We start from the raw sequence: 26542 nt of genomic DNA on the forward strand, positions 1-26542 counted from the left end.
TTCACTTCCACAGAGCACACTCAGCTGAATGGTCTAACCCAGCGTGACCTGCAGGAGGTGTGTGCAGGGCTGAGTGTTGACCTGCCTCTGCCCATTGCCCTTAGCCTGCCCCTGGATAACCTGTACTGGCAGAGGAGAACCCAGGCACACTTCCCCCCACCTCATGTTTCCCTACAGAGTAAGTCAAGTAGTGGAAACCTCGTGGGAAGACTGGTGGGATGTGATGTTTGATATGAGTATACAGTATGTGATATAATTTGAAAGTGTAGTAAGGGGTGTTGTAGTGATGAGGACAGGTAAAAAAGAAATAAGGGGAGGAAGAGAACTACCTGAAGCTTAAGTAAGGAGTGTTGTAGTAGCTTGGACAGGTGAAAAAAATAATGGAAGGAGAAACTACTTGAGAGAGGTGAAGAAACAGGCCTAATTTGACTGAAAGTGCTGGTAAAGAATGTTGTATATTCCCTCAAACCAATGTATCCCACTTGTCTCACCTCAAACCAGGGCACAACCAGAACATAGTACATGGAATTACCGAGCAATTGACTTGGAAGCTCAAATTAATCTTCAGGAGAAAGGTGCTGTGTAAGGAAATGAACCCAGGACCTGAGTATGAAAACCCAGCATGTTACCAAAGGAGCAATGGGTGTACCTATGTTCAGGTGGGGCTGTGGGGCTGCTGTGCTTGAGTCATTACAGCTGAAGTAGTTTTAGATAGAAAGAATGAGGGAAGTGGAAGTTATAAGTCAGGAAGAGGAGAAATATTGAGGAGAGACCAAGAAAAGGATGGCTGTGTTTTGTTGCAGGTCGCTTAAATCTGAGGAAAGGAGGAAGAGGTGGAGGTGAGAGGGCACATACTCCAGCAGGCAAGGGAGGAGGGAGTGGAGGTACCAAAATGAGTTCTGCATCCATCCCTCGTTCTGGCAGTAGTAGCAGTGGTGCTGCTGCCTCTACACATGTTCTCTCCCACCCTCTGCCCCCAACCACAGTGAGTAATGTTACTGGTGTTGTGACTGCATGCCACACATTGAGGTGTTCACCACACATTAATGTACCATAGTCATAAGAACACAAGTTGTAAGAAGCTAGTAGACTTACATGTGATAGTTTCTGTATAACACCTACACATCCATGTTCATCCACCATCCTTATCCATAAATTCACCCAGTGTAGCTTTAAACTTCCTCATGAATCTACTAACAGCTTGATAATGGAGTCTATTTTAGTCATATAACAAGAACCAATTTCCTATTTCACTAATTTGACTTTACCAAGCTTGAATCCATTACCTCATTTCTGTTCTCTAATGAATGTAAACATAAAAACTTTAACCTCTGCACCTGTCACTCAGTCATAACATCTGGCAGGTGGTGGGCAGGCAAGATGCAGGTGGCAGGCAGTGGCGACAGGTGTATGTAGAGCGTTACCTTTCCTGTGTGATCTGTGCCACCCAGGACACAAAGGCTGGCTGGAGGCAACTGTCGGCCCTCCTGCAGGTGTGTGGGAGGGATGTGCACACCTTGCACCTGCCCTCCTTAGCATCTCCACCCCCCTCCAGGTACACATTCTGGGAGAAGCTTGATTATTAGACATGCCAGGAAGTGTCATGACAAAGGGAAGACCACTGACCATTACCTGAACTGGTCCTGGTGTGCCTCAGCCTGCGTGTGCTACTACTGATCATTCTTTTGCTCACTTTATAGGCAATAAATCAGCTTTGTTGTTTTCTGGTAAATTATTGCCAGACATAGATGATGATGTATATAAAGATTCATAATAGAGTACTGGTAGTAATGATGATGTAGTGGCTGGACAGTTGAGGCAGACCACATTCCACCCTGGTCTAATTGGCAACATATCAGACCAGCAGTGAGGGTCTGTCAGGGCTTCAGTTTCTAACAGCATCCTCTCATGACCAATTTATCACATTTTTAGATCAGTGGTTCAATGTTTTCATGATGACCTAATGGTGGAAGGGAGAAGCATAACAAAAATAATAATATCAACAATAATAACAATACTAGTAATAATGATAACCATAATAATACCTAAATTTACTCATTCAACTACAGTATAAGCATCTTATAAATATGAAGCAAACCATCATGAATTAATCAGTTTCCTTCACCATCAACACCCACCAGAGGGAATGGGGAAGCAGTGGAGGTGGAGCCAGGCAGCCTGAGTCACCTGGATCTGTTTGAGATCATCTCAGCCTTGCCAAACCTGCAGGTGAGATGCCTTCTTAACCCACCTTACCTCACCTTCCTTCATGCAGATATATGCCTTTCCCTCTCCTTGCTCCATGTACTTAATGACAAACACATCTCCCTTCCATCTTATCTCATTCCTTGTCGAAGCATGTTATCCAGCATTCTCCCATCTGCCCCTCTCTCCTCCCTAAGCCTATCACACTATTTTTCCCTCTTTCCTTTCTCTCACTTCTTCACTCTACCTTTGCCTGCTCCCTGACCTTAACATACAATTTCTTCTTCCCTTCTGGTCTTTCTAATATTATAGTTAATGTAGAATAGTATATGTAGTTAATCAAACAGGCTAGTTAGTGCTAAAAAACCTGTCACTGATATCCTCTTGTATCCTTCACAAACATCCCCTTCCCTCCCTCCCTCCCTTCCTCCCAAATAATAACATGTATTCTTTCCATCTACGCTTTCTTCCTCCTCCCCTTCACTAACAATCCTCATCCCTCATGCCCAACCTTCAGGAGTTGAGTATAAGATATCAGAGCACACAGGAGGGGACAGAGCTGGTGTGGGGTGCTGTGGGGGCATCTGTTCTGGACCTGGCAGCCCTCACCCCAGCCCTCACCCCCACCCTCACCCACCTCAAGTAAGCATAGGGGCAGGGATGATGGGCTGATAATTAGCTGGTACTACAAGGTAAAGATGAGGATATGTATGTTTGTGTGCGTCTGTGTGTGAAAAGATTTTTAATAAGTTTTGTTGTGCCTTGAGAAAGAGAGAGAGAGAAAACCTCATGTCTTACTCCTATAGGATCTATGAGAGCTGTATAGATGACACAAGAGCTGAGCGACTTCTGGCAGGCCTTAGAGGTCATCCTAACTTGACCTGCCTTGACCTGCGCCACAACCTGCTGACCTGTGCCTCAGCGCCTCACCTTGCTGATCTCCTGAACTCTTGCCCATCCTTACGAAGCCTTAACCTGCACCACAACAATATAGGTGTGTGTGTGTGTGTGTGTGTGTGTGTGTGTGTGATTCACCTGTGGTCATCTGCTGGTCACCCAACCAGCCGTTACCCTACGGAAAGAGCTTAGAGCTCATAATGACCGATCTTTGGGTAGGACTGAGACCACTTAGACACCACACACCAGGACAGCGAGGTCACAACCCCTCGGGTTACATCCCGTACCTACTTGTTGCTGGGTGAACAGGGGCTACACATTAAGAGGCTCGCCCATTTGCCTTGCTACTCCTGGGACTTGAACCTGGGCCTTCTTGGTTGCAAGCAGAGCATGCTAACCACTACACTATGTGGTGTGTCTACACTACGCAGTGTGTGTGTGTGTGTGTGTGTGTGTGTGTGTGTGTGTGCATGCATAGAAACACATAATCCTTCTGAGTGTCTCATTTATCAAGTTTCGCACTCATGTATGTACATACATATCAATACAAAATACAATTACATAATCACACACAACAAAGTATCTATTGCCCATTCACTGCCTATTTACCCAACACCTCTTTGCCTCCTTACTTTTATCACTCTTTCAGGCAGCACTGGTGGCTCAACTTTGGGAGAAGCCCTAGCCAGGAGACCCCCTCTACCCTTAGAAGCCCTCATGATGGACCTGAATCCTTTAGGGTCCAAGGGAGGGGCTGCCTTGCTTCAGGGAGCAGCAGCCAGCAGCAGCAACAATGATGAGGAGGTGATGGAGGGTAAAGGAGAGAAGGGGAGGAGAGGCCTGCGTGTGTTGTCTCTGGCAGGGTGCGGCTTGGGGGATGAGTGTTGGGATCCCTTAGTGGCAGCCCTCACCTCCTCCCTCAGATATGTGTGTCTGGCTGCTAATTCCTTCACACAGGTCAGTCAGTGATGATATTTTGTCTTGGCACATTACAACCACCTTTGTCTTGATATGTCTTCAAGAGTGTGATGGAGTTTATTTTTAATGCCAGAGGTATTACTCTTGGTGCTTAGGACAACAGATTTTGTTTTTCCCTTATTGTTTCTTATCCATTATTTAGTCTGCTATTCATGTTCATAAAATCTATGGATGTTTTCCTCATTGTAGTTTTCATGATATAAGACAGTCTCTTCTATAGATCATATATATATTCATAACAGACAGTGACAAAATCTCACCTAGCATTCTTTACTTCCCCATGTATAGGAACCACCCAAAGAAGTCCTCTCCATTGTGGAAAGAAAAGGAAGAGGAGGAAAAGAAAACCACAAAAAAGGAGACAAGGAAAAAGAAGCAGAGAGAGAAGAACCACCTCGCCTCCTCTTGACCAATCTTGAGGGCAGCACCTATCTGCTGGGGAGTGTGATGGGAGGCCACAGCCTGGCCCCTCCCCTCCTGCACCTTCGGGAGGCCCTCCAGTCACCCCTCACCCCAGCAGCTGCACGGGAGGATCTGTCACACCACCTTCCCCTCCATGGTGTGTGTTTGAGGGAAAAAGACTTTTTCCTAGAGGAGGAGTTGAGAGGGATGTGTCTGTTCAGCAAGGAGGCCAGGCAGGTAATGAAGGAATGAAAGGAAAAGTGATGTGTGGTGCAGGGGAGGCACACACACCAATGTTGGTCTTATATTTTATGAAGAAACCTACACTTTCTTGGCCTTATGTTACCTCTCTCTCTCTCTCTCTCTCTCTCTCTCTCTCTCTCTCTCTCTCTCTCTCTCTCTCTCTCTCTCTCTCTCTCTCTCTCTCTCTCTCTCTCTCTCTCTCTCTCTCTCTCTCTCTCTCTCTCTTTTAAGCAGGTATATCGTTAAAGCAATACTTGGGAGTCCAGAAATACATAAAATTAATTTTATATTATTGTTGCACTTTGTTTTCAATTTCACTCCTAACAATGCTAGATCATCTAGATTTTTGATATCTTAAATTTAACAACTATCTCTCTTACATCATATTTACACTAATTTTTCTCAGATCTCATCTCAGGAATTATACATGTCCCCATATCTGACCATCTATCCACTTTCTTAAAAATTTATATCGCATCAGCAAAACATGAATAAAATAAAGTTGAATTCAGCGCCTGAACATAAGCAACTTTCCCTCCTCCCTCCCAACCCCAAGGGCTAAACGCTAGAACCTGTAAGTCTCTCTGGCCAGGATGTTAATTATAATTCTAATGCATTTAAAAATAAAATTAAAAAAATAGCACGGAGACTGGTTCACGCAATACCCCAAGAAGCTAATTGTACAACATAAAGAGAGCGGTGAAATGTTTCCTAGGAGTCAGGAAATATACAGGTCCGGAGCTGTGCCTGGTGAAAGCCGGGATCTCACCCATGCAAGAGTAGTTACGAGGAAGAGACCCAATTTTATAGAATCCAAACTGTATCAAATGATGAAGACGAGCCTTTACACCTGGTATATGAAATGTGAAGAAGAGCGAATACCCCAGGCTATATATTCCTTTCACAGTCCCTGCAACGTGATTATGATATTGATCCACTACACGAAACCATTAGGACCACTTGGGCAAAGCCTCTACTAAAGGTTTGAGGGACTGTGCCCTATTGTTGTGTGTGTGTGTGTGTGTGTGTGTGTGTGTGAGGCAAAAAAGACAGAGCTGCTGGTTGGATGGGTGATTACTCTTAGGTCATAGTTAAACGTCACATCGACGTCACGAAAGGATAAGTGGGAGGGATATTTATCATGACGACACCGGTGCCTGTATATTTTAGCAAAGTTTACTCTAAATTTACTCATATGATTGCCTTCATTATCCACATATAACACCAAGGCATATTTTTGCCAAATAGGTCGGTATCTCAAACACTCAATGCCAAATTAGCATCCTTGTCCGATGCTGTGTTAAAATTTTATTTGCGAAAAATTATACGACACGACACCTCAAACCTTTAGTAGTTGGTCCCTTAATTATTATTTTTTTTTATTATTTTACTTGGAAATGATTAATTCCAAAATTAATAGTCTAATATTTTCACCATAATTTTCCTATTTTATATTATGTGTTATTAAATTAATACATGATATCTATAAGAAAAAAATAATAATAATAATAGGCTCGTGGTGCCGCTCCTCAGCTGTGGCAGACTGAGCTGTAAGCCGCCCGTGGTAAATTTGAAGGTAAATAGTCTGGGACAAGTACTCGTAGCATCGTCATGTAAACTGTCAGTATGCACACATGGCATGTGAGCACCCTTCCCGGTGTGTGGAGGCAGGTGTGAGGGTATCAGAAAGCAGACAGGTACCAGACTTCGAGATAAATGCTGTAGGTGACACTCGCCAGGTGACTTGTAGATGTGACCACACGTCGACTATTATAGATAGTCGCAAGAGGTAAACTAACCGTGCCTTTCATAGGTTATATACAGATATATATATATATATATATATATATATATATATATATATATATATATATATATATATATATATATATATATATATATATTTTGACTTCTGATCTTTCTAAAATTTCTGATTGGGGCAGAGCAAACTTGGTATTGTGCAATGCCTCAAGAACTCAATTCCTCCATTTATCAACTCGACACAACCTTCCAGACAACTATCCCCTCTTCTTCAATGACACTCAACTGCTCCCCTCTTCTACACTGAACATCCTCAGTGTGTCCTTTACTTATAATCTGAACTGGAAACTTCACATCTCATCTCTAGCTAAAACAGCTTCTATGAAGTTAGGCATTCTGAGACGTCTCTGCCAGTTTTTCTCACCCCCCCAACTGCTAACTCTGTACAAGGGCCTTATCCGTCCATGTATGGAATATGCTTCACATGTCTGGGGGGGTTCCACTCATACTGCTCTTCTAGACAGGGTGGAATCAAAGGCTTTTCGTCTCATCAACTCCTCTCCTCTAACTGACTGTCTTCAGCCTCTCTCTCACCGCCGCAGTGTTGCATATCTAGCTGTCTTCTACCGCTATTTTCATGCTAACTGCTCTTCTGATCTTGCTAACTGCATGCCTCCCCTCCTCCCACGGCCTCATTGCACAAGACTTTCTTCTTTCTCTCACCCCTATTCTGTCCACCTCTCTAACGCAAGAGTTAACCAGTATTCTCAATCATTCATCCCTTTCTCTGGTAAACTCTGGAACTCCCTGCCTGCTTCTGTATTTCCATCTTCCTATGACTTGAATTCCTTCAAGAGGGAGGTTTCAAGACACTTATTAATCTGTTTTTGACCACTGCTCTGACCCTTTTATGGGACTGGCATTTCAGTGGGTATATTTTTTTATTGGATTTTTGTTGCCCTTGGCTAGTGTCCTTCCTACATAAAAAAAAAAATAAAAATATATATATATATATATATATATATATATATATATATATATATATATATATATATATATATATATATATATATATATATATATATATATATATATATATATATATATATATATATATATATATATATATATATATATATATATATATATATATATATATATATATATATATATATATATATATATATATATATATATATATATATATATATATATATATATATATATATATATATATATATATATATATATATATATATAAACTGTGTCAGTAATGTACTTACCTTAAAGTTTAATTTCTTACTTATGGTTCTCTTACCTGGTGGGATTCTTGAGCCTGGCACAGATGACCAGGCTCAAGCCACATTCTGTTGATGAGACTGCCCCATTAACATAAGAAATAGCACAAAGGAATTAAAGGGCTGATGCATGCATAATCTGATGCAAATTGTAAAGGCAGTTTATCAGTTATATTTCTGTTGGTATGTTGCTGTTGCTTTTTATCCTATACATAGTGGTCTTTCAAATATTTTTATGATTAGGAATTTAACATCCATCTCCACTTGTGCCTGAGTGGGTCAGCACCAAGAATTATCCAAGGAAACAGGAAAACACCAACTGGTGCTGTGCTCCCTCTTGAAAGAAATTTTGAGGATATCTGGGCATCTCAAGACTTGTTATGCAAGATAGAGAAATCCTTAGCACCCATCTCATGGTGGGCATCATGTGGAAAGTAGCATCTAGTATGAAAATATAAAGCTTTAGTTTTGATACATTTAAGACAGATTACTACAAACACCCATTGAAAGTAGGTTTTTACTAATGGTATAAATCCCAAAGTAGGAAACATTGGTGCACAGCTCAAACTAAATGGAATTGGGTGGACTGTAATAACGTAAGTTTGCAGATGGCATTATCTTACTAACAAAAGGGAACTTCAGAGATTGGTGGATCATTTCCATAAGTAGTGTGTGTGAGATGGAAACTGAAGGTTTCCATGTTGTTTGAAGGGAGAGAAGTAGAGGTTTGATTTTAGGATACTTTATAAAATTAATGTGTCAAATATTGGTAAGTGTGAGGTGTTGATGGGAGGAGAGAGAATGGAGAACCCAAATGAGTTTAGGTATCTGGGAATAGTGTTAGTCAGAGATAACAATTTGAATGGAGTGAGAAAAGAGAGATGCGAAAGGTACATGTCAAGGGATAACTTGCAAGTCATGATAGAGAGAAACTTGTCTTTGGATGTAAAGAAAAAACTTGAGGTGGGATAGGGTATAACAACCAAGTCTGCTTGCTGTGGAAATGAGTTGTATGAAAGTGGCATGTGGAGTGACAACATGGAAGGGTGAGAGCAATGAAAGTGTGTATGATGAGTGATATGTATGAGCACCAAAGCAAGTGATGGAATGCGTGAAAAGGAACACACTGGCCATATTGAAAGGATGAAGACCAAGGAGTTTGTAAAGAATTTAGTAAAGTTGGTACTAGTAGAGGAAGGCCACTTGGAAGATGGAGAAATGGGGCTAAAGAGTATATGTGTGGATGAGGTATTAGTAAAGGCCAGGTGTCTGAACAAGCAAGCAAATGTGATTAGGGAAAGAAGAAGGCTCTTCTGCTGTGGCCAGCCCCATGGAAGGGAGCAAGGCATCAGAAAGATAGATGGATAAAAGTTATAAATCTCACTTGTCTGGGCTTACTGTCATCTTAATTTTTCCAATTTGTTTCCCAGCTGTTGTCTTGTGAGGCAGTCGTCTGTTGTCCTGTGGAATCCTATCACAGACATCTACTTGGAGGGAGCACTTGAGAACAGGCAGGTAGATAGGTAGATTATAGTATTTTTTTTTTTTTTTTTAGTTCAAACTTGCTCAATCTCGCCATTTTTCAAGGGTCTCTTCACCCTGTTCTCATATCCTTATATATATTACAACATGTTTTACTCAGCAGTGCCACAAGTACTCCAGCTGTTGGAAGACAAGCTGATAACATTACATAAGTATTTTTCACTGTTTATGTATGTCAGTCTGTCACAAAATGGTAGCTTGCCAACTAACATAGTCATGTACAATTTGCCTGTCAACAGTTTTCTAGTTACTTCCTCAGGACCTCATCTCCTAGGTCTATCCACTAGCTGTTTTATTTTATTTATTTATTCTTATGTTCAGTTTTATTCACACTTATTCTTTCTGTGCAACTGATCATATTATTAATTATTACAACTTACTAGGGCTAAACTCTCTCTCTCTCTCTCTCTCTCTCTCTCTCTCTCTCTCTCTCTCTCTCTCTCTCTCTCTCAATCTCGCGAGAGAGAGAGAGAGTTTAGCACTAGTAAGTTGCAATAATTAGGGCTAGGAGAACAAATGTTAACAGAGACGAGCACACAAACAGACAGGTGGAGGGACAAACTATAAAAGTAGCGATAGACATAAAAGTTAACCCACACATACACCAGCGAAACAAAACGAGACACCAGACAGGGGCCCCCAAAACACAAAGCAGCCGGCCAGCAGGAAAACAGCGTGGTAGCGTGTGGTAGCCTCCATGGACTGCAACCGCGCGGTAGCAACTCTGCGGATGAAAATGAAACGTACCATGTAAACTGTAAACACGGCATTTGAGACCGCAAGAGCCAGTCCATCGTCTGCCGGAGTTATGATTTTTAGTTCTATTTGTAGGTTGCACTTTTTTTTTAAGTGGGTAACAGGTACATGCCATCATCACCAAATACAGCCGGCCTGAAAAGAAGATACGCATTTTTTTATTTTTTTTTTTATTAGAATGTTCGAAAAAAAAATGAAAACACGATTCTTCATCAAGGGCAATGGAAAGGTAGATTAGCAGGGAAAATAATCTGTACACTGATATGGTTCTGAAGAAAGGACAACGCATCTCTCACGCGAATGTAAGAGCGAGATGAATTTCACAACTATAAATGTTGCCATAGTTAGGCGTGGGAAACAGCGCATGTTTTCATTACAGTCAGGCTCGGCGTGAACGTACAGTTGTACACTACCTCCCCATCATGAACACTACTCGCTTGTGGCTGCTGATAATAGCTGCCACTTGTGCCAAGGGTGAGTTCGTTCTTATGTCATACAGTGTATTGTGGATTGAATTATGTTCGTCGTGTCCTGTCTTTGTTTAGAACACAGGGGTGATTAGTATTAGATATTTGTGGAATTACCAATACCAAGCGTTGTCCGATTAACTCCAATCTCATTCCTAAATATTGTAAGCTCTTTTGTTTTAATATCAACAACTGATTGATTGATACGAATAGTGGTTTTGGGGGGATCAGGCAGTCCATGTCACTCCATAGTTGAAGAGGAACCCCCGTGCAAAATATCATCTCGATCGGTCCAGCAGTTCGGCCGTGAATCGCTAACACACACACACACACACAAATATATATATATATATATATATATATATATATATATATATATATATATATATATATATATATATATATATATATATATATATATATATATATACACACACACACACACACACACACACAGCGGTACATCGTGATTCGAATTTTATTTGTTCTTTTGGGCTGTTCGAATTGGGAACCAATTTATCCCATTCAAATTAATGTAGAAAATTTAATCCGCTCCAGGCCCCAAAATCCCCGTTTTTTTTTTTTTTTTTTTTTTTTTTTTTTTTTTTTTTTTATGGGTTTATGTTGTGCCTAAAACAGAACTGAATGAAAATAACCTAAATTATAGAGAAAAAAATAGAGTGAAAGAAAGCATTAAAATACCGTATACTTTGGCACATAAGACAGCACTTGAACCATCCTACAAAAGACAAAAAGTAGGTCGTCCTATACGTCAGACACAAAAACAATTTTTTTTTTTTTTCGCAAAAATACCAGTGTAAATAAACACCATCCTCAAAATGATGAGTCACCGAAACTTCCAGGCGTCTTCAGTCTTGAAAACAGTTGTAGTGAACTTTTTTTTTTCGCACAAGTATCTCTCTCTCTCTCTCTCTCTCTCTCTCTCTCTCTCTCTCTCTCTCTCTCTCTCTCTCTCTCTCTCTCTCTGAAAGTAAGAACAATCCTGACAATTGTTAAGTTGAATGAAAATGGAATTATACGAGAGTGAAACTCTAAGAAAAGATGAAGCGAAAATTATATAGAATGAATTACCAGGGGAGGGGGGAGGTATCACTTCCTTGTCCCATATCTCTGATAGATACGGGGGAGGGGAGATGACGGGGAGGGAGGTTTAATGCCAGACGAAAGAGGAAGAGAGAGAGGAAAGGAACAATGCGAGGAAGGGATATACTGGGAAGAAGAGTAAATTACATGGGTTAAGGAAGTGTAAGAGAGAGAGAAAGAGGAGGGAGGGTGGGTTGGGAAAGACAGAGGGAGGAAGGATATGAGGAGGAATAGAGGCAGGGGCAGATAAAGGAGAAGGAGAGAAGAGGGAGGAACGCAAGAGGTCTGACCAAGTGGCGTTTCTTGAACGGGTGTTCGAATTGGGAGTTGTTCGAACTGAAGGACGTTCGAACCACGAGGTATATATATATATATATATATATATATATATATATATATATATATATATATATATATATATATATATATATATATATATATATATATATATATATATATATATATATATATATATATATATATATATCAGGGTGATGTATCAAATTATGCAACAGTGCAGAAATATTTAGATTTTTTTTGCATCACGTTATAGAGAAGATTTAATTTGGTAATAAAAAAGATGGAAAAAATGCATGACCTAATGATAATATCTTCACCACAGGCATGGTCAGGAGCAATGGCAGGCCGTGGGAGGAAAGCTTCCGTCTACCAGAAACTGTCATTCCTGAACACTATGAGCTGTACATGCACCCAGATCTCTCTGCCAAGACATTCTCTGGCAGGGTCACCATCAGCCTCACCTCCCAGGAGCCACGTGACCACTTCCTGGTGCACTCTCAGTGGCTTACCATTACCAACACTTCCCTGATCAGCAAGAAGGGAAACCAATCACAGGTGAAGTCACACCACTACCCTGGCTTGCCATGCCATACCAGCATCTAAGGAAATGATTGCTGAACTATTTTTGTAGAACTTTCAGTCCATCGTAAGACTGATGATATACATTTATTATATAATTGCTATCTTTCCCTTACTTACTTTGAAGGAACTTATCATGAACTAACTTAGCCTTTCCTTACTGTGAAGGATGTGCACATCATTGAAGCCTTCAGCTACGAGCCTCACCAGTTCTGGGTGGTGCGGATGGACCAGGTAGAAGCTGGCTCATTTGAACTCACTCTTCACTTCTCTGGTTCCCTTATAAATGGCATTCTTGGCTATTATTACTCAGACTACACTGATGGTAATGGAAAATCAAGGTAAGGGAAATAAATATACATGCTTTAGGTTTAATGTGCTTAGTAAGTAGTACTGTGTGATCAGTAACATAGTATATACTGTACTTTTCAACATTTTGTACATTCGATATTCTTGGATAGTTTTTTTTTTTCTTATATATCTCTTTTCAAAGCAACACATTCCACTATCTGAGATTATCTTGAAACATTTCCACTGAGTTACAGAGTGGATTTTGCTACCTTAGGAGGCAGAAAGCATAGGAAATTGTGCTGTGATGTCTTAGTAAATAATTATGGGTGTCTGTGTCATAGGGGTCTGGCGACAACAAAGTTTCAGCCGACATATGCACGCCGAGCCTTCCCCTGCTTTGATGAACCAGGATTCAAGTCTACCTATAGCTTGACACTAGTGAGACCCTCACAAGAATACCGTGCCCTCTCAAACATGCCTGTCAAGGTAATTCTTTCTACCTGAAAGACTTGTTCTCCCCTGAAGATTGTGTTGATTAGATGTAATAATCATCTTTAATTTTTCTGATTTAAAAATCTTAAGACATGATATTCTTCATATTCCATAAGTATTTGTGAATATTTTTCTTTTGTCATTCAACTAATACAGAAAGAGACCCAGGACTCTCCATCAATTGGCTTGACAGAGGTGGCCTTTGAAAAGTCCTTACCAATGGTCACTTACTTGGTGTGCTTCATTGTGTGTGACTTCACTTTTAAAGAGGTAAGAAGTGTAATCTATATTTGTCAAAATTGCTGATACTGTGAAAATAAATAATTTTGTTTGATTCATGATCACATGATTCCCATTCTTAATTGTATTCTTTAAGTTGTACAATGACGTTAAGTTGTATACATTTAACATCAAATACCTGAAATCCCCACAGCAACTCCCTGCCATAACCTGTTCTGGACATCTCCCTGAAAGGCTTAGTTATTGTGAAAGCTCTTTAGGCTTTTAGGCTGTTGTGTTCAAAACTGACTTACCTGTTATTTCCTGGAGCTTGATGTTGCAAATTTCAAACTTGTGTTTCCAGGCCATCATGGACAGCGGTATGCCCTTCCGAGTGTATGCCCGTGAGGACCGCCTCAGTGACATAAACTATGCTCTTGAGGTGGGGAAGAGTGTGTTGCAGATGTATGAAGGCATGTTTGACTTGCCCTTCCCCCTTCCCAAAAGTGGTAAGGCCCTATGCCCTGCTTCTGACAGTTCAGTTAATCCTTGATGAGCACAGTAGATTTGTCCCAAAGCTCATTGTGCACACCAAATTTCATGATGCCTAACTTATGTTTTGGTTAAATTCTGAGAAACTCATCTTTTTTTTTTAAGTAAAAATGCAGTTAAGCCACCTCAAGTTAGTATGTGGAAAAAGTTATTTATGCAGTTGTGAATCTGTCATGGTAAGCAGTTGTTTTTTCACATTTTAATCATTCCTACAATCACTCAGTGATAATAATGGTATTATCATGATTCTGCCTCATCCTCAGACATGGTTGGCATCCCAGATTACTCCTCGGGTGCCACGGAGCACTGGGGCATCATCACTTTTAGGGAGACTGCCATATACTACAACAGTAAAGACAGTTCCTCGGCCAACAAACAGAGGGTGGCTTCAGTTATTTCTCACGAGATGGCTCATCAGTGGTTTGGCAATTTGGGTAAGACCAGATTTATTGTAAGTTGTCAGAGAATTCATTAGTGATAACTTTCAATGTTTTCATGGATACTATATGTGTATGGACTCATTTCATTACAGTACTTCTCATCCCCAGTTACCCTGAAGTGGTGGGATGACTTGTGGCTGAATGAGGGCTTTGCCAGCTATGTGGAGTACAAAGGTGTGGCCCATGTGGAGCCCAGCTGGGAAATGGTGAGATATTTTTTGTTTCCTGATCACTAATATCACTTTTTATCATAATAGCTGTTACTTCAAGCTAAGACTTATACAACTTGACCCACCATGAGTGAGATCCATTAGGTTTATTCACAGTAGTTTCTAGGTAGTAATTAGCTGGTTTAGAAGGAAATGTGGGAGGAATATACAGCCTCAGGAAACCCGTACATTACTGCCTCATCATTCTACTTAATCAGTTTATCAACAACTGTTGGTTTAGCATTAACTTTCCTTCATATAACGTACTGCCAACAGACTTAATGTTAATATTCTGTTGCCAGATATAGTAATGATAGCATTGCCATAATGGTGAAGCATATTCTGTTACCAGACCTGATTATGATAGTGTTGCCATAGTGACGAAGCATATCCTGTTGCCATACCTGATAGTGATAGCATTGCTGTGATGATGAAATGTAACTTACAATGAAATGGGCTGTTTGGATCAGGAGTTTCAGTTCTGTACGAAGACACTGCTGCCAGTACTCGGAGATGACGCCCTCGTCAGCTCCCACCCCATCATCCAGACAGTGGAGACACCTGACCAGATCAATTCAATCTTTGACAAAATTGCCTACAATAAGGTTTGAACACCCAAGAAAATTGCAAATTTGTGGTAATCAGCTGCTTTTTCTTGCCAGTGTTTCTTAACGGTGATCATATGTCTGGCTTTTTCCTATTTCATGCCTGAAGCTTTTAGTAAGCAGTATCATGCATGTAATGATTCTGGTGATGGTGGCTTTAGTGTATGTTATATAATGCAGAATTCTGGGCTTACATGCTGAGGTTTGCGTCTTCAGTAGCAGGTGCCCAGCTGCTCATCCTTTTTCAAAGAAAGCAACTTGATTGTAAAGCAGTGTCCTGGGATTTGGTTTTCAGCTTTCGTTGTTTTGCACTTGAATCTTGTGTCATATTATCTCATGCCTTCTTTCATGCCATGTCTGATTAGCCAAGAACTGATATGCCTTTAGGGGTTTCACTTTGTGTGTGTGTGCCTGACCCCAGCACTGAAGCTAGATGAGCAGCTTACATCCCACCCAGTGATCCTTCCTGTCACTAACACAGAGCAGATCAGTGGCATGTTTGATTTCATAACCTATAAAAAGGTACGTGTGTAAGGATTAGTATGATCCCCAAGAGGTTTTTGGTTTATTTACAACAGTAGATTACAGATTTTACTGTCAGAATTATATTACAAACAATTCATGTAAACACAAAATAAGAAATATGTTAAGGCATGTGTATGTGGATCAAAGGAGATTGCATGCTTACAACTTCTTGAGCAATGTCTTAGAGCAGCACTGTACATTCTTATCTACTTAACAAAGTCAAGTCTCAACAATGTCTTTAGTAACCCAAATTTAACATAACATAAAGTATCACAACTCACACATCATGAAGTGCATTTGTCTGGAAACCCTCACCACTCTTAATAGTTATTGACTCCCCTGATAATTTTCCACTCTCTCTCTCTCTCTCTCTTTCTCTCTTTCTCTCTTTCTCTCTCTCTCTCTCTCTCTCTCTCTCTCTCTCTCTCTCTCTCTCTCTCCTGTTGACTTAAGTGGTTAAGATTAATGCATACCAGTGCGTGCATGCCTTTCAAGGTGAAATGATGATGAGGATTATCTATACTAATAACCAAACTACACGTTGAAGTGCATAGTAAAGTAAGAATCTTTGTTTTAGGCCTTTGCTTTGTGTGCATCAATTAGTTATCTTTCAGAGCAGTGCAGATAATTTATATGCATGATTGTGTCATGAATACTAACATTGGTTTACATCCTCTGTTCATAGGGTGCCTCAGTACTCCGGATGCTGGAAGACTTCATGGGGGAGTATTTCCAGATAGGAATTAATGCCTTCCTCAAAAAGTTCATGTACACCAATGCAGTGACACAAGACTTGTGGAATGAACTCACCACAGCCTGGGCCGGCCACGTGCCTGTTGGAGCAAAGGTGAGGAGGGACCAGTTTGAGGAACTAGATGTAAAGAATGTGATATGCATTCCTGTAACTAATGATCTTTTCTTTCGTCGGTTTTATTTTAATTCCTTTTTATTTATGGTATCTTTCAGTTTTATTTAAGGTGACATTATTATTATTATATTCTGATTTATGAAAGTTGCCAGTAAGTGTTTGTTCATAGATCAATCACTACAACAGTTTGATCTGTTTTTAAACTTTGCTTAATGTCTTCATTTCATCCTCACCTCTCATTATTTTGCGAAGTTGTGATTTTCCGTATTGTCTTCATCTCATTCTTACCTGTCAGTGTTTTTGAAGTTGTGATTTTTTTTATTTATCATTTATTTATTTATTTTTTTTTTATGGGGTTGGAGAAGAAAAGGCTGAAGAAAAGACTGAAAAAATTGTCTTCAATGAAATTTTTGTTGATTAAAAATTATCCCTTGAATACGCATATTCTATACAGTCTCTACTTTCAGAGTGATGTAGGTGCCATCATGAACACCTGGACCCAGCAGATGGGCTATCCTGTAGTCACTGTGAAGCGGGCAGCACCAGACACTCTAGTCTTTTCTCAGCAGCGATTTTTACTGGACCCCAGTGCACAGTACAAGTAAGGTTTGGGAATACTGATGGCCCATGTTTTCCTTACCTGCAGTTGCATCTAGAAAACTGTGTTGCCTAAATTCACTGTTAGTACCAATATTGACTAACAGTAATGGTTAAATTTCTTCTCCCATTCATGCCTTTATTCAAATTAAAAGTTGCTCACACTGTAAGAAGAGAAAATTTTCTAACAATAAGTCTCCATCATCAGACTCAAATGGTGACAGTTGGAATATATATATATATATATATATATATATATATATATATATATATATATATATATATATATATATATATATATATATATATATATATATATATATACACACACATATATATATACTAATATCAAGCTTTGTAGTATTATATGGATAGAGTTCCTTACAGTTCCTTGTCTCTGTCCAGTTTAATTTCCATTCATGGCAGGCAGGGAATATGGTGGCAGTGTTCTTCCAGTCTTGCCTTAGACAGCTTTGCCACAGAGTGTACAGACAGGTTATTGTCTTCCTGCTTAGTGCAGGGATAATAAATGTAAACAAAGATTTTTTTTTTAAATCACTGATTTTCTGTCTTTGGCCACCCTGTGTGGGGATTACCAGCTTGGTATGTAGAACTTTAACATGAAAATTGTTAAATTTTGATGGAAGATATATGGTTTGGAAGTCATGTGGTAATCAAAATGATAATTGTAGTCAGTGATTGAGGTTTGGGATTAAAAGATTCAGGATGGAGTAAGAAAGTTGTATGATCAGAGAGTGACTTTTCTGTCATGACCATTTCCTGGGATCATTCTTACAAGCAGTTGTCATCTAGGTATATTGATAGAAAAGATTGAGGTATCATATTGTGACTCACCCCTCCACCAGTCCTGATGATTCACCATTCCGGTACAAGTGGGACGTGCCTGTGAGCTACATCACTTCGGCTAATTCCACGGTTCAGCAATCCTGGTTCAACCATGAGGACTCCACATGTAAGTTTAGCATGGTGCTAGAATGTGATACTTTGTTGTTTGAAGGAAAAAAATTTGTGACATGGCTAAAATACAATATTTTCTCTTAGGATGTATAAGGAATTATTGGTCTTTTTTATTTTATTTTACTTTATGCATCCAAGCCATAATAGACTTATTCTTAGAAAATAGGAGTTTTATAGTGCTGATTTTGTACATAGTTATTTTTGTTCTTGCAGAATAATCAGTAATATCAAGATACTGAGTACTGACAAATTCTTGAACAAGTAAAGCATTAATTATTATGTATGCTTACAAAACTCCATATATATTTCTTCTTATCAGTATCTTGATGTTTTATCATTTATTTCCTCAATAAATCACAAAAAATATGCAATATTAACAAAACAATAACTATCCCCTCAGTTTCCCTAATAGAGCCTCAGCAAACAAACAAACCTTAGGTATGAGTTGAGCATAATTGTTATACCTCTTGTACATTGACATCTGTGATTGCAGTGGAGGTGAAGGTACCTGCTGAGGTAACTTGGGTCAAAGTCAATGTGTACTACAAAGGCTTTTATCGGGTCAACTATGAAGCAGACATGTGGAGTGAATTGGGGAAGCTGTGTGCATCTCAGGTAAGCTGATTAAGGACAGTAGTGAGGCAAACTTTTGATCATTTGTATGATAAAGTAATGAAGTACAGAGTATCTCTCATCTTAATACTGACTGTCTTTTCAGAGTTTGCTATCCTGGCTGAAATCCTTTTCTATTCCACTTTATTGGAAATAGCAATTAAATAGGATTTTCTTTTTTCTTCATTGACTTATTTTATTTTATTTTATTTATTTATTTATTTATTTTATTTATTTATTTATTTTTTATTTATTTATTTTATTTATTCATTTTTATTTATTTATTTTTTTTTTTTGTCCTTGACCAGCCTTGTCTGTGTTAAGAAAAGAAGTATTTGGTCATCAGGTGGTCTGATATATACTGGCATGAAAACAGATTTATGGGAAATACAACATTCTGTATCTTCATTTGTTTTCTTCTCTCAGGCATTGAGTGCTGCAGACCGGGCTGGCCTCTATAGTGATGTCTTTGCCCTGGCTGATGCTGGACTCCTCAGCTACACAGTGCCCTTGGATTTCAGTCGTAATCTAGCAAGTGAAAGTGATTATGTTCCGTGGGATGCAATGACAGCAACCTTTGTAGATATTCAGAGACTTCTAGCCTCCTCTGATGCCTACCAGCCTTTCAAGGTAGATTTTTATAATATTAGTAGTTTTAATCATGTATTATTCCTCTTTTTTTTCCACAGGCTCCTCAGTAATATTGGAGTGTAGTGTGTTGAAATGAGCAGATTGTATATTCACAAACTTTATTTTTAGGTCCTTCTTACTCTGGGGACTCAGAGTAAAATTGCTGCTGAAGTTTGGACAAATGTTGATCATCATCTTCTCTGAGCTTTAATAACCCTTATTTACCCATCATTTCACTTTGATATGCATGGAAAATTTCTTTAATTACAATGTTTTCATAACTGTTCCAGGATTATGTTTCCAGCTTGGTAGAGCCTCTGTACTCTTCACTAGGCTGGGATGATGAAGGAGACCACTTGAGGAGGTCAGTCAATTGTATTTTATTTCATGTTGACAACCTTGCTTGTTAATTTATCTAAATATTTTTTTACACAGATTTGTTTTAAAAAATAAGTAAATGAATGAAGTAAAGGTGTAACAAAATGCCAATGAAAGTATAATGTGGGGCCACTTGTGTCATCCTTTCCTGCAGGGCTCTCAGAAAGAATATTCTTTGAATTGTTTTATTGAAACCCAGTTTGATTTCATGCATTGTGATAATGACCCTAGTGCAGATTTCTTGTACAGGGTGGGGCAGAGCAACTTGCTTATTTAGAAATTCAATTAAAGCAAAAGTAATGCAGATATATATTTAATTCTTTGAACAGCATCAAGTAAAAAATTCAAATTTTATGTTTTCTGAGTTTTAAAGATGATATCAGGCAGATGGCATCCAGTATTCTCAATACGTTGCATTAATCGAACTCGGAAGTTTCATTCAGCTCTTTCCAGCATATCGACGGGTATGTTGGCGACAGCTTGACAAGTGTTGTTCTTCAGGTGAGCCAGGGTCCTAGGACGATCGTTGTAAACAAGTGATTTTAGATAACCCCATAAAAAATAGTCGCAGGGTGCTAAATCAGGCGATCGTGCTGGCCACTACAGATCGTTCCTCAAGGAGATGAGGCATCCTGGGAAGTTTTGCCGCAAAATAGTCATTGACACAAACGCTGTGTGTGCCATGGCACCATCCTGCTGGATCATGTGGACATAACGGTCAGAAGTCACTGAAACTACCTGTTCGTTTTCTTCAAAAAACCATGGACCAATTATTCCAACTCACGATAGTGCACACCAAACAGTTACACGTTGTGAATGTAGGGGACAATGATGAAGTTGTCTGTGGTTATCAGGGCTCCAATAGTGCATGTTCTGCTTATTTACAGATCCCAAAAGATGGAAGTGAGCCTCATCACTGAAGAAAGCAAGTGTGTCGTGAGGCATGCCAAGAAGCACCTCACTTGCAATTTCTCGAGCAACAAAATCATGTTGATGAAGTTCCTGTGCCATAGCCAATTTGTAGGGATGAAATTTTAGTTTTTCATGAAGGATTCGCCTCACAGAACGAGCAGACAACCCAACAGCAGCTGCACGTTTGCTGGCAGAGCGCTGAGGGGATCGCAAAACAGATTACCTTACCATGTCAATGTTTTGGGGTGACCTTGCTGTTTGTGGAAGCCCAGGTTTTTTTTTGCTTCACATCACCAATTTCCCTGAAGTTGTTTACCCATGAAACAATCGACTGCTGGCCAGGAACACAACCACGGGGTGCAATATTGAAATGTTTACAGAATGCACATTGCATGGCAATGATTGAGCGACTGGTAGAAAAGTATGCCTCAACAGTGAACGTGCGCTCCACCTTTGTCCACTCCTTGATGCTAACCGAACAAAGCAACGCCCTCTCGAATGTACGTACTCCCACCCTCCTCAGAGCAACCATTGCTTCAGGGCACCAAAATCAAATAAGCAAGTTGCTCTGCCCCACCCTGAACATTTCTGAGTGTTACAGTGTTTACTTCCCTGCACCTATGTGGAAACTGTTGTGGTTGCTTCAAGTGAATAGTGGTATAAAAGCTGTGAATGGATAACTTAAGATACTGTTTTGTCCAAAGTATTAATTTATCTATTCACAAGAAAGGGCAAGTCATTCAGGAGAATTCTAGCATTTAGTACAGGAGTGGGACATGTACCTTGAAAAACACTACTTATAAAAGTGAGACACAAGTGTTGATAATGTTTTGGTAAATGCAGATGTGTATCTCTCAAATATGAAATAAGTTAATAGAAAAGAGCTTCTATTTAGATCATTATCATCATTGTCATTATTGTCTCTTATGTTCATTACCATGTGCTCATTTTCTTTTACTGCTTTATCTATTTAAGCCCTGACAATTACAGATTGCTGAGGACAGATGTAGTGACACTTGCTTGTATCAGTGGAAGTGATGCCTGCCTGGAGGCAGCAGCACGTAAGATAGAGAGCTGGGTACTGGATGCCACCTCTCCACTTCCTCTAGATGCTCGCAGACAGGTATCTTTATGGAAGGGCAAATTTGGCATTCAGATGATTTTTGTAAATTTGATAAAATGTCACTAGTTTGATTTGACATCTTGAAGTTTCTGTTGGCCACAATAAAAACAATGCAAAAAGTTTTAGGAAACACATTTTAACAACAGACAAGTCTCTGACCTCTTAACAGATATGATTTATAACGAAGTTGTATTCAACATTGGTTGTCTCCATTATGTAATTAATCAAGTTTCAATCTTGAAGTCAATAAAAATAATAGGGGTGCTTCCCTTCACCCAATAGTTCATCAAAACTTGGCCATGGCCTCCTCACAGAAGATGGGATGAGACCCACCAAACAACCTCATGCTTTCTAACTGGTGGACAGACTAATTGATGGGTAATGGTGGCTACAATGCTCTGTATTGTTTCATACCAAAAACTGAGTAACCCATCACATTATGAACAGTGTCAGTTTATAATCCTAATTTACTCAAGCAGGTGAACTGAATAATTCAGAGGTTTCTGGCATTTTACATTTGTGTAATTGGTCAGTCCTACAGATGGGGTGTGGTGAAGGAAGGAGATCGTGAGATGTGGGAAGTGATGTGGCAGCGAGCATTAGGAGAGACAAGTGCCACAGAGACAGACAATCTCTACTATGGCATGGCTAACTTCCAGGACACTTCTATCTTGCAGAGGTGAGACCAACACCTCACATTTCATAATATCAACTTTCACTTTGAATGAAATATACATGATAGCATTACTGTTACCAGCATTGTTGATGGTTTAATTTATCACAGAATTTTCACATCAGGGTTAAGATCTATAATACAAAAGTTTAGAGGAAAACCACACTGTACTAATATAAATAGATTGATAGGTAAGCCTATAAATTGCTTTGAATATGTTTTTAGCCTTCATTTGTTATGTGCCATCTCATTAGTTTGGGAGGTGGTCAGTTGTACAGAAAAAAAAAAAGATTTATGTACCTGATATGATAACATTGTAATAACACAATTTCATATCTTTATCTTTTTTGCTTATTTAATTTATTTTGTTCCTCCATGTCTATCCTTTTTAAGCATTTTCTTTCCTTCCAGTTACATTGAACTCTCCATGAAGGAAGAAAATGTGCGCAGCCAGAATTTCCTTGCCATCCTGGAATATATTTCCACCAATCCAGTGGGCAACAGCCTGGTCTGGGACTGGGTGAGGTGAGTTATTGTTGGCTCCTTTCTGTTATGCAACTCTAAAGTTATTCACTGAACATATTGACTAAGCATAATAGAACATCAAAGTAACATAATTAAAATTATGCTTTTGAGGAGTGAATGACAGAGTCAAGGGTATAAATAAAGCATTAACACTGGAAATGTGTATGTGCTTTCATTTTTTATTTAATTAATTTATTTATTTTATATATTTATTTATTATCATTATTTATTATTTTTCATGTGTATTTACCTAGTTTTATTGTACAGGGCAAGAGCCAAAGCTCATTTTATCCTGTCTCCAAAAGAGAGGTCAAAAGGGTCATCCAATGATTGATAATAATGGTTAACTCTTGCATTAGAGAGGTGAACAGAATAGGGGTGGGAGTAGAACTGATAATGGGGTACCCATGTTGGTATTCCTGGATGTTTAGTGCAGCTGCACCTGCATAAATCAATTGAGTAGTACTCTTAAATGAAGCAGTAGGAATTGAGCAGACACAGTAACTCTTCCTGAAACACAGGCAGAACCTTATTTGAATACTCTTACCAGACCTGTTATTTGAATACTCTTACCAAACCTGGTTCAGTGTGAACATGTCAAACCCCATTGTAGCTATACTATTTTGAGTGTATGTACATTAAAGTGACATAAATTTTCATCTTTATCCTTACAGTTCTTCCTCTCATTATCTCTCCCTGCTAAGTTCTTTCATGTTACTTCATCCATGATTCAATGCAGAAATTGTGCAGTTTAGATTGTTATAGATTTTTTTGTACTTTACATTTTCAGGTCTAACTGGGAGTGGCTGGTGGAGCGTTACACCATCAATGACCGTTACTTGGGGCAGCTGATTCCCAGGATCTGCCGCTACTTTGCCACAGGGCAGAAACTAACTGAAGTGAGTGTTTTTACGTGTATGCTTTCTCTCAGTAGAGCTTCATATGTCAAACGGGTTTATTTTGTCACACACTGCTTTAGGTTAACCACCTGTAGTGTTTAACCTCATTGAGTAATGATAATGTTATTTTATCACCCTGTGTTATCCATTCAACATATTTTTTCCTTTGCTTACTTTCTTTGATAACAAGGCAAAACAAGTGCAGCCATGAATTGTTCCATCTGATTTAATTGATAATTTCATTCTCTTAGCATCTCTTATTGTGTGTCACTTTGTCTCAGCTCCATTCTCCTTTTCGGGGATGTCAGCTTCGTATATACTAGATCGATAAATATATGGATTCCCTCAATGGGTATGCAAGTGTGGTTTTTAGTGAAGTAATGATATAATATACTTGTACTGATTAGTATTACAAATTAATGTTGCAGTTCATGACATATTTTAGAAACTCCACTATATTTCTTGACTAAGGTAACAAGTAAAGAAAGGGAAGGTAGGAAAGCAAGACATTTGAATGGAGGGAAGGATTTAAAGAAGCAAATGGAAATTCTTTTGATGTGGCCATTCATGAAAGAGGATCTCTAAAAGCAGATTTTAAAATATTATACAGAAAGCATTTTCTTTTATGTGGCAGGGACCGGGGATAATGATTAATGAGGATGGCAGGTATTCCAAAGGCCGATCCACACTAGTACTCATGGCGTGCTTCATGGGGTGCCATATGACCCTGCACCACATCATCCTATCACTTGTTGTCATGAAAGTAATAACATTGATTGAATTTTCTCTTTACTGCTCTTGGATATCCATGCATTGCACCAAAACTCCCTCTTTATTTTTTTCAACCTTGTGAAAGCAGCTTCCACAATACTCCACAAAAAAGCTACATTGGCAGCAGTGGCATCCATGTATACTCTTGCTCTGAGAGTTTGTATGACTCTCAGCAGGCAGATTAGTACAGGGTCATGTGGCAGCTCATGCTGCATAGTGTGGACTCTCACCCCCAACCCTGTCATTTTCCGGTTTCATGCAGCACAGCATGAGTCCTAGTGTGGATGGGGTTTTCAATATAAACCCTCATAAACACTCCCAAATTACTGGTAATACAGTAATATTATATAGATACCACATGCCAGAACACACCACAGGACATACTTGCAAAGACTGGGAGTGGTGCCCCAAGTTACAGCTTAATTGTCCCCTGCTTTAAAGCGACCTATGTGTGAATCTCTTGATGTTCCCACATAACAGATAGTTTACATGTAGGTAATTTCATTTTTTTTTTTTTTTTTTTTTTTTTTTTTTTTTTTTTTTTTTTTTCTCCCTGGTGTGGTATGTTATTCTCTCTCTCTCTCTCTCTCTCTCTCTCTCTCTCTCTCTCTCTCTCTCTCTCTCTCTCTCTCTCTCTCTCTCTCTCTCTCTCTCTTCAGAAAATAATTTTGTATGGACTATAAAAGGGACACATGATTAGCTGCATTATGAAATATTTACAGTTTTTTTCTGATTAGTATTTGTTTTTGATGATGTTCTGTACAATACTTGTGATCAGTAAACTATCTCTCTTTCTTTCTGGCAGATGGAGGAATTCTTCAGCCAGTATCCTGAAGCTGGTGCTGGGGAGAGATACAGACAGCAGGCCATCGAGACAGTGAAGTACAATATCCGCTGGGTGAATGACAATGCTGCTACCATCCTGGCTTGGCTTCAGGCACCTCTGCCTAGTGCTGGGAATCACTGATAAGGAACACTCTTAGTTGAAGTAAATAATGAAGGGAAATTTCAACAATAATAATTTTTGTAATGGAACATTTTATGTGCCACTATTACTTTGTATTTCATCCTATACTTTACCAACAGTTGTGATACTCATATGTATAAAACAATGTGGTGTTGATTTAATGAATGAAATTGGATTTATGGTGTTTAATAGTCTTTGTATCACCTGTGGGAGAACATCTCTAACGAGCCAGAAACTTCGTTTTATCTCCTTTCATGTGAAAGGATATGCTGACCTAGCAGAGAATATACATCATCCTGGAAGCTTGGGCATCCAAGGGCAGAGAGGAAGTTGAGTCTATACACCAGAATATGCCAACAAGGAAGTGGTCTTGATATGCCAGTCAAAATCAAATTTAGATTTTGGTGTTGTCTCTGACAAGTGCAGAGGAAAGACAGGACATTGTTTATTGTATAACAACTGCAGCTTTTCTTCACAGCCTTGTAAAGAGAGCAGACTGAAAAATCAAGACAACAACTCATATACCTTTTGTCTTCTTTCATATTGTAGTTCCTGTTCACTAGCAAAAGAATAAGTATAGGTTATAAGCCAAGGAGATGGGACCTTGGTACCTGGTGAAATTGAAAGGCTATCAAGCACTCCTGTGTCTGGTATTGCAAGAATGGAAGATTATTAATCTTTTACATGTGTGGGTGAGGGTACAGGTGTTGAATGAAACCAGAAATGGGGTAAATTGATTGCCAC

The 26542-nt window shown here is 39.2% G+C and overlaps 2 protein-coding genes across 12 annotated transcripts in view; both read left to right on the plus strand.

Annotated features, from left to right (window-relative positions):
• Positions 1-9292, plus strand: part of LOC135111696 (uncharacterized) — an 18714-nt gene extending 9422 nt beyond the window's left edge. For 5 of the 6 annotated variants that reach the window (XM_064025303.1, XM_064025301.1, XM_064025302.1 and 2 more), the window contains 9 exons: positions 14-178; positions 804-985; positions 1365-1555; positions 2142-2229; positions 2723-2847; positions 3012-3199; positions 3752-4059; positions 4369-4719; positions 9215-9292. In XM_064025303.1, the coding sequence (XP_063881373.1) occupies positions 14-178; positions 804-985; positions 1365-1555; positions 2142-2229; positions 2723-2847; positions 3012-3199; positions 3752-4059; positions 4369-4719; positions 9215-9289 (1673 nt within the window). In that variant the 3' untranslated portion in view covers positions 9290-9292. Of the gene's footprint in view, positions 1-13; positions 179-803; positions 986-1364; positions 1556-2141; positions 2230-2722; positions 2848-3011; positions 3200-3751; positions 4060-4368; positions 5366-9214 lie in introns of those variants that run through there. The other variant, XM_064025306.1, reaches the window with a different exon arrangement.
• LOC135111694 (glutamyl aminopeptidase-like) lies at positions 6241-25987 on the plus strand. Of its 6 annotated transcripts, none has more exons than XM_064025295.1 (21): positions 6241-6301; positions 12276-12508; positions 12701-12873; positions 13165-13309; positions 13472-13585; positions 13899-14043; positions 14350-14520; positions 14635-14732; positions 15206-15340; positions 15728-15862; positions 16551-16712; positions 17201-17334; positions 18197-18303; positions 18802-18923; positions 19347-19550; positions 19841-19914; positions 21831-21963; positions 22497-22642; positions 23048-23161; positions 23952-24060; positions 25637-25987. In XM_064025295.1, the coding sequence occupies exons 2-21, from the start codon at positions 12278-12280 to the stop codon at positions 25796-25798; spliced, it is 2814 nt and encodes a 937-aa protein (XP_063881365.1). In that variant the 5' UTR covers positions 6241-6301; positions 12276-12277; the 3' UTR covers positions 25799-25987. The 6 variants fall into 6 exon arrangements, with proteins under 6 accessions (XP_063881365.1, XP_063881369.1, XP_063881366.1 ...); XM_064025296.1 differs by lacking the exon at positions 6241-6301 and adding an exon at positions 6491-6514; XM_064025294.1 differs by lacking the exon at positions 6241-6301 and adding an exon at positions 10404-10556.
• Positions 25988-26542: the final 555 nt, after the last annotated feature.

This window comes from Scylla paramamosain, chromosome 22, assembly GCF_035594125.1.
Source record: "Scylla paramamosain isolate STU-SP2022 chromosome 22, ASM3559412v1, whole genome shotgun sequence".
NCBI classification, from domain to species: domain Eukaryota; kingdom Metazoa; phylum Arthropoda; class Malacostraca; order Decapoda; family Portunidae; genus Scylla; species Scylla paramamosain.

Coding starts and splice junctions, on each gene's coding strand:
- LOC135111694 (XM_064025294.1), top strand. CDS start 10,505: ATGAACACTACTCGCTTGTGGCTGCTGATAATAGCTGCCACTTGTGCC. Junction 15,341..15,727: donor ACAAAATTGCCTACAATAAG/GTTTGAACACCC, acceptor ATATGCCTTTAG/GGGTTTCACTTTGTGTGTGT. Junction 21,964..22,496: donor CTCTAGATGCTCGCAGACAG/GTATCTTTATGG, acceptor GTAATTGGTCAG/TCCTACAGATGGGGTGTGGT.